At 43.6% G+C, this 15,391-nt stretch overlaps 1 protein-coding gene across 12 annotated transcripts in view; it reads left to right on the top strand.

Annotated features, from left to right (window-relative positions):
• Positions 1–15,391, top strand: part of HIPK2 (homeodomain interacting protein kinase 2) — a 215,201-nt gene that overhangs the window by 152,690 nt on the left and 47,120 nt on the right. For 6 of the 12 annotated variants that reach the window (XM_063815021.1, XM_063815020.1, XM_016958246.4 and 3 more), the window contains exons 7-9: positions 3,562–3,724; positions 9,722–9,848; positions 10,811–10,932. In XM_063815021.1, the coding sequence (XP_063671091.1) occupies positions 3,562–3,724; positions 9,722–9,848; positions 10,811–10,932 (412 nt within the window). Of the gene's footprint in view, positions 1–3,561; positions 3,725–9,640; positions 9,849–10,810; positions 10,933–15,391 lie in introns of all 12 variants that reach the window. The other 6 variants (XM_063815018.1, XM_016958244.4, XM_063815019.1 and 3 more) reach the window with 1 other exon arrangement.

Genomic DNA, 15,391 nt, shown 5'->3' with positions numbered 1-15,391 from the left:
GAACCCAGGAGGTGGAGGTTGCAGTGAGCTGAGATAGTGCCACTGCACTCCAGCCTGGGCGACAGAGCAAGACTCCGTCAAAAAAAAAAAAAAAAATAGGAAGCCGTTGGTGGATGGGAAGGTAATGGAGGGTCTCACTTCAGCCTCTCAACCCTGAGGTACTTGGGATGTAAAAGAATAAATAATCACATCCTACGTCTGCAGGGAAAAGGGGTGTGCTCAAGAGAGCAACAGATTCTATAAGGATCAGGAGGGGAAGGGAATCCTGTGAGAAGAGCCTGGAGATGTGAGAATTGTGCGTATCATGGCGGGCCCTGCTGTCTCCAGAGTCAGAGGGGGCTGGGTCTCAAGGCTGGACCCGCCCCTTTCTGGCCTACAGGAAGTGAGTGGGTGGTACCACCATGGATAGTGGGGCCTCCATTTCATTTCTGTGCCTTACTATCAGTGAAGCAAGTCAAATGGCATTGCAACAAACAGATAGTGCCTCTTTAATGTAAAACCATGCTTGAAACAACTGAACTCTGGTACAAAGGAATCTGGACCCATCCCTCCCCTACTCTTGTTACGGGATTTGTCCTTTTTTTTCTTTTTTTTTTTTTTTGAAGTAGAGTCTCACTCTGTTGCACAGGTTGGAGTGCAGCAGTACGATCTTTGCTCACTGCGTCACTGCAGCCTCCATCTCCCAGGTTCAAGCGATTCTCCTGCCTCAGCCTCCCAAGTAGCTGGAACTACAGGCACACGCACCACACCCGACTAATTTTTGTATTTTTAATAGAGAGGGTTTCCCCATGTTGGCCAGGCTGGTCTCGAGCTCCTGACCTCAGATGATCTGCCCGCCTCGGCCTCCCAGAGTGCTGGGATTACAGGCGTGAGCCACCGTGCCTGGCCTGGATTTGTCCTGTTTCTGAGTGCCATAGGGGTCAGCCACAGAGCTGTCCGTCTGTACCACAAGAAGAAGAAAGGCAGACTTGGCAATTTACTGGATAGGGCTCCCATGATTTCAGTCTTTTGATATCACGGGTAAAATGGGATGACTGAGAAACAGCTACGGATAGGAGACTGAGGATAGGGGTGCCCTCTACAGAGGTCCTCTTAGCCGTCTGCACCAAAACAGTCAGATAGTCACCCCCATAAAGCCTGGGGCTTTAATGACCTCAGAGTCCTTCCACCTGTGGGTTCTGTAAGGAAGACTCAGTAGAGTGTTTCACGGCTTGGTCACATGGAGACCGTGAGCATCAGCAACCAATTCAGAACTTCATCTGGGACCCAAGAGGGGCACTGACAAGTCAGAACTCAGAAATTAGCCTAAGAAGGAAAGGTGGGTCTCTGAACACACCTAGGCTTGCCTGAAAGTAGGCCTGATCCCTAAAGTTCTCTAGAACTTGCTGGGAAAACCTTGAAGAACTCCAGGGCAAGGATAAACCTCCAGGCCCATGCAGCTGTAGTGCCCCCGCCCTGGGAGCTGAGCCACAGCTACTGGATTACTAGGTGAAAGAGACCCTGCTCCTTTCTCCATACCAGGATTCCAGTGCACAATTTTTTAAAAACCAATCTTCTTATAAACCTAAAGTGAAAGGACTTGCCCTTTCCTAAAACCCAAAACTTGAAATATTTCAGCTGGAAAATTCTGAAGGAGTATGAAAATTTTGTGTTGAATTGTCACGAAACCAAATGCTTTAAGCCCATTCCAAAAAGAATATAAAATGCATTGGTTTTATGCTACAGCCTCCACGCACAAGACCTTGGTACTTAGTAGGAGCTGAAAACACACTGGCATTAACAGCATTATTAGGAGTATTTTTACCTATTAGATACAGCAGAATATGTTTTCTTTTCTCTTCAGCATCATCAGTCCATAAATGGTTATGTTGTGTGCATGACGCAGCCAGTGTAAGTGGTCAGAATCTTAGAAAGAAGTAGGACTCTCTAAGTCGCGTCTCAGTCAGTCATTTGAAACTTGGAATGCATTTTTCACAGGATGTTTGGGAATAGCCCACAGACACCTGCTTAGCCCCAAAGATAACATACCCACAGAGTACTGAAGTAGTACACGTTTGTAGTCCTAAAATAGTAGAAAACTTTTATTTTACTCATTCAGTTATTACATTTTTTATAATTAAAATAGACATTTTGAGTTGAAAATTAAGTGAGTTTTTTTTCTTTTTCTTTTAATTTTTTTTTTTTTTTTTTTTTTTTTTTTCTGAGACAGGGTCTCGCCCTGTCACCCAGACTGGAATATAGAGGCCTAATCATGACTCACTGTAGCCTCGACCTCACAGGCTCAAGTGATTCTCCGACCTCAACCTCCTAAGTAGCTGGGACCATGCGCACGTGCCACCACACCCAGCTAATTTTTATATTTTTTTTGTAGAGAATAGGATCTCCCTATGTTGTCCAAGCTGGTCTTGAGCTCTTGGACTCCACCCACCTCGACCTCCCAAAGTGCTGGGATTAAGGCGTGAGCCACCCCACCCAGACTAAAAGGGATTTTATTATCTTGAATATTAGCATTTGAGGAAAAGTAAGTGTAACTACAAGAAATGAATGAGAAGCGCTGTATAAATTCTGAAGGACACTTTTTGGTCGATTTTCAAGAATTTGGGTGGCTGAAGCCACTTGTGGCTTTCCTTTTCCCTGATGCTGGTTTCAGCACCACTTTTATACTTTACTTTTGTAGTTGGGGTTTTGTTTTGCTACACAGATGCAATGGGGGAAGAAAAGGAGAAAATTTCTATTTCATGTAACTGGACAAGACTTAGACAAGAAAATGAAGGCTGAAGTTGGTGAAAGAGGACGTATGTGTATACACGAAGGTAGCCAGTGATTACGTATCCTCGGGAAACTCCCTACCTCCCTAAGCTTCAGCCTTACTCGTGAAGTAGGGATGAGAATCATGTCTCCGTCTTATGGATGTCGCCGGACCGAGTGAGAGGTTGCAGAGTATTATTATTAGGACACTAATAAATGTTAACCACTATTATTAATTATTAGTATTATTACTGTTTCCATTACCTACCTGCACAACCCCTGTGGGAGAAAGTGTGGCAATAGGGTCACCATACTGGGTTGGAGAGTTCCTTGGCCGTCCCCTAGGTGGTGCTGGTGACCCAGGGTAGCTGAAGCAGGTGACTACAAGGGTTGTCTTTGGGAAAGGTGGAGGCGGGTTATAAGTGACTAGTTAATGTTCCCATTCAGAGAGCTTATACATTGGTTTATGGGCCAGAAACCAGGCTGAGAGTTGAGAATGAGCAGTGACGCTGCAGGTGGACCTGATGTGAGAATGCAGTGTGAGCAGTCAGTTTTGTTGTGATATATAGAACCTATATGGAGAAAGGGTAGTAGGGCATTGGAGAAAATTCATCTGAATAACCGTGCCTGTTGCAAATGCACAGGCTTTGCACAAGCAATCCAAGAAACTTAGACCTAAAGTTTAGTTTCCCTGCCTGTCCTGTTTACTGAATTAACCCTTCTCTCCTTTTCTTTGTTTTCTCCCCTTCATCCCATGTTACCCTCTTCCCCTCCCCTTATGTCTCAATATGCCTCTGCCTTTTGCATGAACAGCGTCAAATCATGTTTCCAGAACATGGAGATCTGCAAGCGTCGGGTGAATATGTATGACACGGTGAACCAGAGCAAAACCCCTTTCATCACACACGTGGCCCCCAGCACGTCCACCAACCTGACCATGACTTTTAACAACCAGCTGACCACTGTCCACAACCAGGTAAGTGGGAAACAGAAGGGAAGGAGAGGCGGGGCTGCACAGTGTGAGCCTCAGGACTTGTATTTTCCATCATACCTAGTCAGGAGGCAAAATTCCTGCTGTCATATTCAACAACTAAACAAAGTATTTGCATCCAAGGTTATTTCCTTTGAGGGACCCAGGCACATTTTATGTTGACTTCTGGCCCCATTGACAGGTCCCAGAAAGGACTGGTGAGGGCCATTCTCTCTGAGAAGGTTCCCCTTACTGCTTTCCTCTGTCCTGATTTGGGAATAGGGGGAAGGGGGTGCTATGATCCTTTTATGCCTGATATGTGCCTGGTAAAGAATTCCAGAACTGGCCAGGCACAGTGGCTCATGCCTATAACCCCAGCACTTTGGGAGTCCAGGGTGGGAGGATCACTTAAAGCCAGGAAGTTCAAGAGTAGCCTGGGCAACACAGTGAGACCCCATCTCTACAGAAAATACAAAAAATTAGCTGGGTATGGTGGTGCATGCCTATAGTCTCAGCTACTCAGGAGGCAGAGGTGAGAGAATTGCTTGAGCCCAGGACTTCAGGGCTACAGTGAACTATGATTATGTCATTGCACTCCAGCCTAGGGGACAGAGTGAGACCCCGTCTCAAAAAACAAAGAAAAAGATCATGGAAACATGGATTTAATCTAAAAAAAATAAAGATTCTAGAACTGGGAAGGACTCAGGGAATCACCCAGTTCAGGCCCTTCCCCTCGTCCCCACATGGCTGGATCTACCTGATCTCCTTTTGGGACAGATAAACCCTGTCCTTTCTCCGAGTCATGGAGAATATCAGTTCATCAGCCTGTCACCAGAATCCCAGCAGCTGGAACTAAATGGGATCAGGAAGCTAAGGTTTTCTTCCCACAGATTTCCAGGAAATTGGCAGAAGGAGCAGCTAACATACTGCTTGAAACTTGGATGACACCCAGGCAATATTTATTGAATGAATAATCTCCAAGTCTGAGCTGAGACTGCCTCTAGTGTCTAAGAAACTGTAACTCCTACTCCCATCTTTCAATCTTCCTGGTTCCCCCAAAGAAGGGCCCCCAGATTTTTGGTCTTAATATCAATCTGGAATGAAAAGACTTCTGTGTGGATGTGTGTGTACCTGAAATGTGAATACCTTATGTCCATTCTTTTTGAAAGGTCCCTCCTGTCACTGAAGAGTCACTGCCCCCTGCTTTTCAGCTGCTCCCCTTCCCACCCTTTTCCCCTAGGCCATCCTTGTGGCACATTGGCCTGCTCAGGCCTAGCTTTTCTTCCCAGCCTGCCGTCTCCCTTTGCCCAAATTCTGGGAGACACCACCTGGTATCTGCTGCCCTCTGGGGGCCGTTTGCATTCTTGAAGCTCTCCTTAGGGTGAAAGAGCTGTTGCGAGTCCGAAAACTAACCTTGCCCAGCCCTAAGGCTAAGGCATCCATAGCCAGACCTGTGAGCTTCTTGACAAAAATCAGCATGGTTTTGTTCATTGCCTCCTTGAAGACATTTGTTTCTCCCACCAGCCCTCATGAGACACCTGGTCTTAACTCCCTAACCTCAAACTACCTGTCCCCATCTGCCATCTGCCCCATCAGGTATCAAAGGCATCTGTGAAACAGGAGGAAGGAGCACCCCTCCAATGCAGGTGTCATGTCAGGTGGAGTCTCCCCAGCAGGCTGTCCTTCCCGTGGATGTCTTTCTGCCAGGCTGGAGAACTGTGGTCCCTGACCAGACGGGGGGTAGGGGGCCACCGCCATCTTGCTGGTGGTATGACAGCCAGCATATCCACTCCAAAGGGTGTCACAAAGACTCTGCAAAACTAAAAGGGTTGCTCATCAAAAGGCAGTTGTCAAATAAGAACACCCGTCTTCTCCACGGCACTGAGACCATCCAGATCTGGCTTGGGACTGGGGTGAAGTAGGAGTAGCTGGTAACTTAGTGTGATGCTTGGGCCAGAGTCATGGGTAAGGGAAAATGTCATCCCACAAAAGCAAAGGGTCCAAGAACAGGATTTCTGTTCTCTTGCATTGGATTCTACTACTCCCTACTTTTGAATACATCAGGAAAAAAAATTATTAAGGACACACCTAGCCTTAAGCACTAAGGCATGCTTTCCCTCCACTGATACTGTTGTTATTAAATAACATCATTACTAATAGCTAACACTTATTATGTGCCAGGCTTTACTAAGCGCACCATAACTCTTAATCCTCCCAGCAACGTTGTGAGATAGGTTTTATTATTATCATTTCCATTTTAGAGGAGGAAACTGAGGCACCGAGTGATTAATTCTCTTACCCAAGGCCCTTGCTTGTTCATGAGAGGTGGGCTTAGGCTTTGCAGCCAGCAATCTGGCTTCAGAGTCTGGACTCTTAAAATATACATACACAGCAGCATAAGTAAGTCTTAAGTAAGTCTTATGGAGGTCCCCAAATGCCTTTCCTAGGTGATGTCTGCTCTTTAAATCCAACAAGACTTCTTCTGTTCATTGCTGGTTCTAGTAGCTAGCTTTCTACATGAGCTCCTTGGAGCTGTTTGCCCATTTAGATATTTAGAAGCAATAAAATATACGCATAGTTTTATGTTAGAAGTTGAAGGACATTAAACTACTTAAAGAATCTCTTGCTACCTTTAACATATATCCAGTAGACTAACCAAAGAACCATTTCCCAAATGATCATGAATCTACAATCCTTTAGGTCTCAAGGAAGCTGGGTCAATAATTCATAACCCGTTAAGTCTCAAGGCAGCTGACTTCCTCTACTTTCTAAAACTTTCAGGTTACCCAGTTGGTAACATATTGAATAATAAGTCTTCTCTCAGCTATTCCTTGTTTATCATGTGGATCAGCAACTTCTCTAACATTTCCGTGGAATTCTATTATTTGGACCTAGCCTTCTACCAAGAATTTGAATTTGAGTTTATAGACCAAGCTCAAACCCCTTCCTTCTGGAACCATTTGAATGTCTACTACAACTGCTTCCAGGAATCACTTCTTCCATTTTTGGAAAACCTGTGTCATCAATAAACTTGCTTTTTCACTAGGCACAGTGGTGCACACCTGTAATCCTAGCTATTTGGAAGGCTGAAGTGGGAGGACCACTTGAGTCAGGAGTTCAAGTCCAGCCTGGGCAACATAGCAAGACCCCAGTCTCTGATTTTTTTTAACTTGTTTTTTCTTGTTATTACTATCTTGTCAGCTGCAAGAGCTCTTCCCAGTTCTCTGTGTGCTCCTCTCTGGCAAGTGATAGGCTAGCTACCTTTCTGAGAGCTAAAGGAGGATATACAGAAGTAGAAAACTTTTTGTTACCCTCACTTGGGCTTCTTCAACTGGTCCTTAAGCAGGGTTAGAAACTAGGGGAAAACCTTATGCATGTCTGATGGTCACACTGGAGACTGGGTCCATATCAGGACACAAGTGCCATTTGTCCTTGAGTCTACAGAGCTGGAAGATTCAGCCTCTCAAGGAGCTCATGGTCTCCATGGTGAGACAGGCTGTAAGCAAAAATAGTTTAATCAAAATGCAGAATAGCATGCACTAGGGGCCAGGTAGACAAACAGATTATGTGTTACAGAATCGAGAGGAAGGAGAGACCACTGCAGGCTGGAGGAAAACACCACTAAGACACAGCCCCTCCCTCCCAGGAGACTTTAGGCTGGAAAGACCAACTGTACTGTAAGGCAGATTGTAACAGGAGCTGGGCTAGAAGGCTGTATTGTACTGTGTGATAGCAAAGGAAGGAGCAATTCATTTCCATTAATGGTGTCTGAAAGGGTTTCACAATGGGGCATGTGGGACCCAGGCTAGGCCTTAAAGCCCAAAGGCTTGGAGAGAATGCTATGGGTCAGAGAGCTTGTATGAAGGGAAAGGCCTGTGCTCACAGTATGCTTGGAAAACAATGAGTAAACTAATCTTGGTGTCAGAAGAGTGGAGAGCAGAGGGAGATAAGTCTAGAAGGTAAGGTTGGCCAAACCAGGGAAAACAGGGCACTAGACCAGGCGCATACCATGTTCATCAAGCTGTAATTGGGATTTTGGAGCAGGGGTGCTGACATGCACAAAGGTGTCTTTTGGAAAGAATGATCTACCCTCTGTGCTCAAGAAGGCTGGAAGGGAAGTAGAGACCAGAACATTTCTAGTCAGGGCCTTATAGGTCCCAGGCACCAGGAAGTCACAACTGAAAAGAGTCAGTGGATTCCAGGGACATCAGGAAGGAAGCAGCAGCAGGAGCAGTGGCTGGCAAGAAAGTGGAACCACCGAGCACAAGTTTGGGAACCTAGAGGATACAGGTGCCAGGACCCCCAGCAGGGACACCCACAGGGGCTAAGGGCTGGGGGGAGTCTAGATATGAGCAGACCATGGGGAATGTGGAGGGTTGAGGGGGAAGAAGCCTCCGGAAGAGATCGCGATATGGAGAAAACAGGAAATACAAGTCATGTCATCTGACAAAACACAGACACTGATGCCCACATATGTACACACGTGTCCCAAGCAGACTATGCGATGCTGCAAAAGCACACCCACTTTAAAATATGTGGCTTAAAATCAGACATCTGTGCCACTCAATTTCGTGATTATTTTCAAACAAATCAATTTGCTTTGCAATGAAATTTAGCACAAAATCTAAGTATAGAAAACATATGTAAAATAAGACTTTGTCTTTTTATCAAATGTGACATCTGTACACACCCTACTTGAAATTCTATTTGTGTCCAAGATATGTTCGTGGTTTCTTCCTATGTATTCCCTGGTCCTTGTAACTTCTAGAGGCAAAACCTCTTGTAGACAGTGCTGAATGTGAAACCACTGGTAACCACCTATCTTGCTAAAGGATCAGTATGAAGGCTAAGATAGGGGAAACTGGAGAATTCCAAAGTTGGAATTTATTTTCCTTATACAGCCTCATTTTTCATGCAAGTTCAGTCTCAAGTGATGTCTTTTTCTGAAAAAGAAAGGCGAGAGGACATAATGTCAATGGCTTGTGTTTGTCAAAGCCACCTCCATTTCAGTTATCTGGACACACCAGCATCTTTTCTATCTGCCAGGCTTTGTCACTGCATACCAACATGAATGCATGGGATGCAGACACAAAGCCCCAGGCTCAGCATGTCCCTCTCCCTCTCTGCATACATCTCCTGTACTTCTCTAAGCAGTAACCTGCTTTGCAGCCATCTAAGGACATCTATAAACAGTACTGCCCATAGTCCTGAGCCCCTCCTCGGCCCTGCTCTCCGCCTGTTGCATGTGCTTCTGTGCCAAGCTCTGGGTACTGAGACCATAGTCCTTTAGGGCCTGGAAGAGCCTCCCCCTGGATTTGTCCTCCCACATGTGGACTGCACCCACCAGGCCCAAGGGGAGTGTGAGCAGAGCTTGGACATGCAGGCTGGCAGGTCCAGGCACCCAGAGCTCATCGTGTTGTGGGATGGAATGGGGCTTGGGCAGAGAGAAGGAGGGCAAGGTCCAGCTCTCTCCCTGTCACCATGTGTCAGCACAGAACCCAAGGAATCCCATAGTCCTCAACTCACGCCTGGTCTTCCCGGTTATTGGGAAGGTGTATTTGTCAAAATGAAAAGGCAGAACATTTTATTAAACAGTTTTCTAGCCTAATTTTTAGCCTTTTCAGCATTTAGACATGGTAGCAGGCATCTGTGTGTCCTCTTGTCCGGGCCTCACAAATGCCAGGAGCAAGTCTGAATGTGAACACCAAGGTGACTGTCTCCCATGTTTTCAGGGACCTGCTTTTCCCTGCGACTTTCAATCGTGTTTCCACTCCTCTCTGCTTTTGCCTTTCTGCTCTTAGTTTTTGTTTGTTTATTCTTCTTTGAGTTCATTTATTTGATTTAGATTCGTGTCTCCCAACATGCCACCTCCCTCATTTTTTATTTTTGTTTATTTTTGTTTAATCCCCATCACTCCTTTAGGCTCCCTCCTCTACCAGTGCCACTATTTCCTTAGCCAATCCCGAAGTCTCCATACTAAACTACCCATCTACACTCTACCAGCCCTCAGCGGCATCCATGGCTGCAGTGGCCCAGCGGAGCATGCCCCTGCAGACAGGAACAGCCCAGATTTGTGCCCGGCCTGACCCGTTCCAGCAAGCTCTCATCGTGTGTCCCCCCGGCTTCCAAGGTAAGGTTGAGCAGCCACAGCCTCTCACCTGCTTCTTACAGAACGGCCTCTGGGGCTCCGGCACCTGCAGTTTTCTGTCACGCTCATTTTCATGGAGAAAGGCCCTCCTCATTTCTTCCAGTGAGAGCGCTGGTATCACTGAACTAGAGGGCTCCTCTCCTACTGTGGCCAACCTAGAAACAATAGGGCTTATGCCTCAGCACCAAGTCAATCCTTTGTGACTCTCACACCTGCCGGGGACTGTGTCCCTGGCCAGCTGTCTGTAAATAAGTACATTGTTTGTGCTTTCATTGTTATGCTGATGTCAGCTCTTGCTTTTCCTCGCATGAAATATCCTCTGTGTGGGTTATCTGTAGAAAACTGCCAATCTCTGACAGCCGACATAGTCCCAGCTCCCATGAAGAATATCAATCAGTCTGAAAAGTACTTCCCTGGGACCCCTCCTCAAAACAATTCTTTGGCCATGACCCCAGCACTCCTCTCCTGTAGACTCTAAGAAGCTAGACTGTGTACTTTGTTACAATTTACCCAGAAAGCTTAAGAATTTATTTTTGCAAGCCTCATGGTGTAAACTGTGTGGTTACAGTCAATGCAATTCCAAATGGGTTCATACATCTCCCCAACACCCCTCATTTTGACATACACAGGTACATCTTGATGGTCAGAAGCCCTTGTTTTCCTGTTGTAATCTGCCAGCATAACTGTCCTACTTTTGGCCTTACAGCCTCCTTAATTTGACCTTCTAGCCTTTGAAGACATTCAAGATTTCAGGAGGAGTTTTGTTTTTTAATTTGTTAGAAGCCAAAGGGGAGACTTCCAAGGACCAGGCAATACCTGGTTGTTGTCGGTGACCAGTGCAAAGGGAAGCAGAAAGTTGACATAACTGCCCAGGAAGGTTCTCTTCATCCAGCTGTTCACAGCGTCTCAGCTAACCCTTCTCTCCCTCACACTGTCTGGAACAGGCTTGCAGGCCTCTCCCTCTAAGCACGCTGGCTACTCGGTGCGAATGGAAAATGCAGTTCCCATCGTCACTCAAGCCCCAGGAGCTCAGCCTCTTCAGATCCAACCAGGTCTGCTTGCCCAGGTAATTCTTTCTCCTTTATTATTACTGGTATTACCATTACCTGTGTTAATGTTGCTCACAAAAGATATATATCTCCACTCCCTCTCTCCCTAGTAATGAGTTAGGTGCTTCTAGTCATTGGAATGTATCTGTAATACTCTAAATGGTCCCCAAGTGAATTACCTTCGTAAGTATCTGCTTACAATTCCAAGAAGAAATTTAGATACAGGGAGAGTCTAGGGAAATTATTATTATTATATCTTTGAAATGCAAATTAATCTGGGAGACCTAGGTTTTAATCCTAACTGCTAGTAACTTGTCTATGACCTAAGGCAAGTCAGTTAATATCTCTTTGCCTCAAATTTCTTTCTTGTAAAATAGAAATGAGTTTTTAGAGCCAAAAGGAGCCTTGGTGATTATCCTCTCATTTTATAGTTGAAAAACCAGGCTCATGGTTACTGTAAGCTGGAACCTTCTATCTCTGTATCCATGTAGGTGCTCTGATGGTAGAATGAGATGGCAGAGATGAAAAATGGTTGAAAATTTGTAAAGTGTTATGTAAACGTAAGGTAACAGTAGTGATGCAATGATAACAGTAACAATCCTTAATGACACTCGAACCCTGATAACAAATACGTCATCATTATACCAGGGCACTTTACAGTTGTTCATTGATTTAATCCCCACAATGCCACAGTATTTGTCTCCATTTGACAAATAGGGAAACTGAAGCAGAATAACTTGCTCATCAGAGTCACACAACAATTAGGTAACAGAACCAGGACACACACCCAGTAAGTCTGATGCCAGCATCTGTATTTCAACCACCAAGCTATACTACTTTTGTATAATCATTTCTACTATTGAGTAGCTTGACCTAAATGTTATTAGTTTAGAAGCAACTTTATTTTTAAATAAGGTAGGTTCACAAAGGCTTTTCCCAAAGACACTATTTGTCCTGTCTTGTTAAATGGAAGTTGTTTTTGTTGTTAATTTTTAATTTAAAAAATTAAAAATTTAATTTTTATGTAATCAAATTGCGTAGGTTTGTTCTGCGCTCTTCTATTCCATTGGCTTCTCTAATATCCTGTTGTCTTAACCATTGTAACTTTAGTCTGTCTTGGTATCTAGTAGGGAAGCCCTGTTCCCATAGAGTTCTTCAAATTTTCCTTGTCTGTTCTTGTCCCTTCATGTTTTCAAGTGAATTTTAACATCACTCTTTCATAAGAATTTTAGTTACAGAAACCAAAAATCTGCTTTATATTTACTGGATATACATTGAATTTATATTTACTTCAGGAACAACTGACATCTTTAAACATGTAAGTCATTTTTATCCGTGAACATGGTATAACACTCTGTAATGGGTGTGGTGGTGCACACCTGTAGTCCCAGGCCTGTAGTCTCAGCTACTCAGGAGGCTGAGATGAGAGGATCACTTGAGCCCAGGAGTTCAAGGCCAGCCTGGGCAACATAGTGAGACCCCATCTCTACAAAAAAAAATTAAAAATTAGCTGGGCATGGTGGCACATGCCTGTAGTCCCAGATACACAGGAGGCTGAGGCAAAAGGATCACTTGAGCCCAGGAGTTTGAAGCTGCAGTGAGCTATGATCACATCATTGCACTCCAGGGTGGGCAACAGGGTACGACCCTGTCTGTAAAGAAAAAAAAAAATTAATGGAAACACTTTATCATGTTTAAGTTTTGTAATGAATATTGAATTATATCAAATGTTCTTTCTGTATCTATTAAGACACTCATATGCTTTTTGTTCCTTAATCTACTAATGGGACAAGTTATATTAATATATTTTGTAATATTAAACTACCCTTTTATTTATGATATAAACTCCATTTGCTCATGTGCTTGATATGATATGCTTTTTAATATTGGATTCAGTTTGTAAGTACTATAGTTAGTATTTTTATATCTATGTTCATAGGTGAAAAATGGCATATAATTTCCCTTTTTATAAAATCCTTATCTGATTTGAGTACAAGGTTACACCAGGCTCATAAAATATCTTCTTATTGTTGTTACCCACATGAGTGGGTTTGGTCACTTGACAGGTACCAACCCAATGACCACAGACAAGGAGGATTTAGCAAGGGGATTTTATTACTTGTAACAAGTAAGGAGAACACTGGAGATAGTTCCCAAAGCAGTGTCTCTGAGCAAAGGGCTGGGTCAGGTTTTATAAGCATAGGGTAATGAGGCATGATCTGATTGGATCTTGCAACGAATTGATATCAGAGGCATGATCTGACTGGATCCTGCCATGCAGTGATGCCACAGCTCGATTTGATTGGATCCTGGATCCTGCCATGTGGTATCCATTTCTAAATTCCATTCACTCGCCTCAATCCAGGCACTTAGGTTCTGCCTATGGTTACATACCTGGTTCATCTGGGCATGCTCAGGTTATGTGACCTTTAACCTGTGGATCCATGGCAAATGAAAAACAACTCACAACTTTGTTACATAAAAGTTGAACCAGACTGCTGTGGTTACATTATTATCTATTCTGTTTTCCGGAACAGTTTGTTTAAGATCGATATGAAGTATTCTTCATCTCTGTGCTTAGGTCCAGAATGACACTGTGCAGTTGACCACTAACACCAGTGACTGGTAGCACACAAAGTTTTGTCTTATTGAGAGTTTGTAAACAGAGAAGTTTTTGTATTTAAAACAGGCCTTCTCTTCATTCCTCTCTCTCCAATGGGTCCTTGTAGCTTCCTTTTATTTGCATAGTTCAGTAGCGGGGAGTTCAGAAAAGGCCAAGATAGATCAGAGAAAGAACTACAGCTCAGTCCAGGGGCAAAAAAGCTTCTTCATACTTTATCTGAGTGGCAAAAATCCACACCAGTCTCCCAGTGCTCCGCCTTTGTGAGCCCAAATCTACCGAACTCACGTGTACTTTTAAAGGATAATTACAGATCTTTTTTGTGTTTGCACACTTAACCCTAGTAAGCCAGGAACCATCTCTGAAAGAAATAATAATTAGCATTTCTTATTAGCCAAAATAGGGATTCTTCATTGTTCAGTTTGGTGGAACCAGTAGACTCAGCAGTCAGAATTTGTTTCAGTCCTTTAATCGTAGCAGGGGAGAACTTTACCTTTTGCTTCCTTGAAAGAGAGTCCCTAGAGTGTTGTAAATCTCCAAGTAGATTTAACCTAAAGCTGTAATTAGGAAAGTGAACAAAAAATACATGTGTAAGGATTTTAATTGCTACTGTGTTTATAACTGAGATTGTTGGAAGAAACTTGAATGTTCGTCAGTAGGGGATTGGTTAAATAAGTTGATGCACACATGAAATGGAACACCATGTAGCCATTAAAAGAACATGGTAGACCTTTGTGTCTTGACATGCAGAGATTTCTAAGATATATTAAGTGAAAAAAATCCTGCCCTATCCAGTATCATGTTGTGTCTTTTTGTCAGTTGCTTTTTATTTTTCTCTCTGCTTGTCACTTAATCCATGCCAATATGTTAGCCCGTTGAGATGGGCTCTCTCCTAGATATTTTTAAACATTCCCTTCAAAGGACAAAAATAAGTTAATTTATAAAACTCTTATGGTGGCTATAAAAAAGCACAATTAAGCATTTAAACTGAAGCCTTCGTTTTTCTACGGTTAAATTTCTAGGCACCAGGCAGAGGCATTCCAAATCCTATTATTTGACATAAATGTATTCAAAAAGTTGACATTGTTCTTTTTCTCTAAATACTGAAAATCTTTTAAAGGATTTTACTTGTGAACACTTAGAGATGGAGTCTTTGAATCCACTCCTCATGTTAATTTCATTTTCTTTGCCCTTTTCCTCCCCACCTCCCAGCAGCATCACATAAAACTTTCAGGGAAACAGGCCTCTGTGGGGCACCCAGAGGATGTGTGCATGGCAGGTGGAAATGGTAATCATTCTGCTTATGTTAGTGATATGGGAGTGATCTTTGTAGATCACCTTGCAACAAAAGCTTTTTTGGTACTGCCTAAAAGGAGCTGTCAACTCCATCCTCCCAAGCCCCATGCCACAGCTAGCATCTTGGCCACCAACAGAAATTGTGAGTGAGTAGGTAATAGTGGAGAGATGGGAAGCACAGTTCTTGATTGAGACAGTATTGAATTTATCTGACTTGTCAAATGTCAGGATCTAAAATCTCCTTTGACTAGCAGGGTTAGAGAAATCACTGTAGACTCCACCCTTCCATGAAGTGTTTTGTGTTCTTCTAGCCAATCAAATCATATCACCTGAACCTCTTTATTTTTTACTTATTTACTTTATTTCTTGGGCTCATATTTGACCAACTGAGCCTTTAAATGTTTCCCTGAAAACAAACTGTTGTCTTGAACCCTTTAAACTGTTCAAAATACAAAATTTTAATGTTTCTCACTCAAAAGTTCCTCTGATAACATTTTCAGCAACCAGTCTTTCCAACCATTGTCCTGCTCTCTGCCTGTCTCTTGACTGGCACCTGATAT

This window comes from Pan troglodytes, chromosome 6 (genome assembly GCF_028858775.2).
Source record: "Pan troglodytes isolate AG18354 chromosome 6, NHGRI_mPanTro3-v2.0_pri, whole genome shotgun sequence".
Taxonomy (NCBI): Eukaryota; Metazoa; Chordata; class Mammalia; order Primates; family Hominidae; genus Pan; species Pan troglodytes.
Note: the sequence above shows the minus strand (reverse complement) of the source record. Positions and strands in the feature narration are given on the sequence as shown.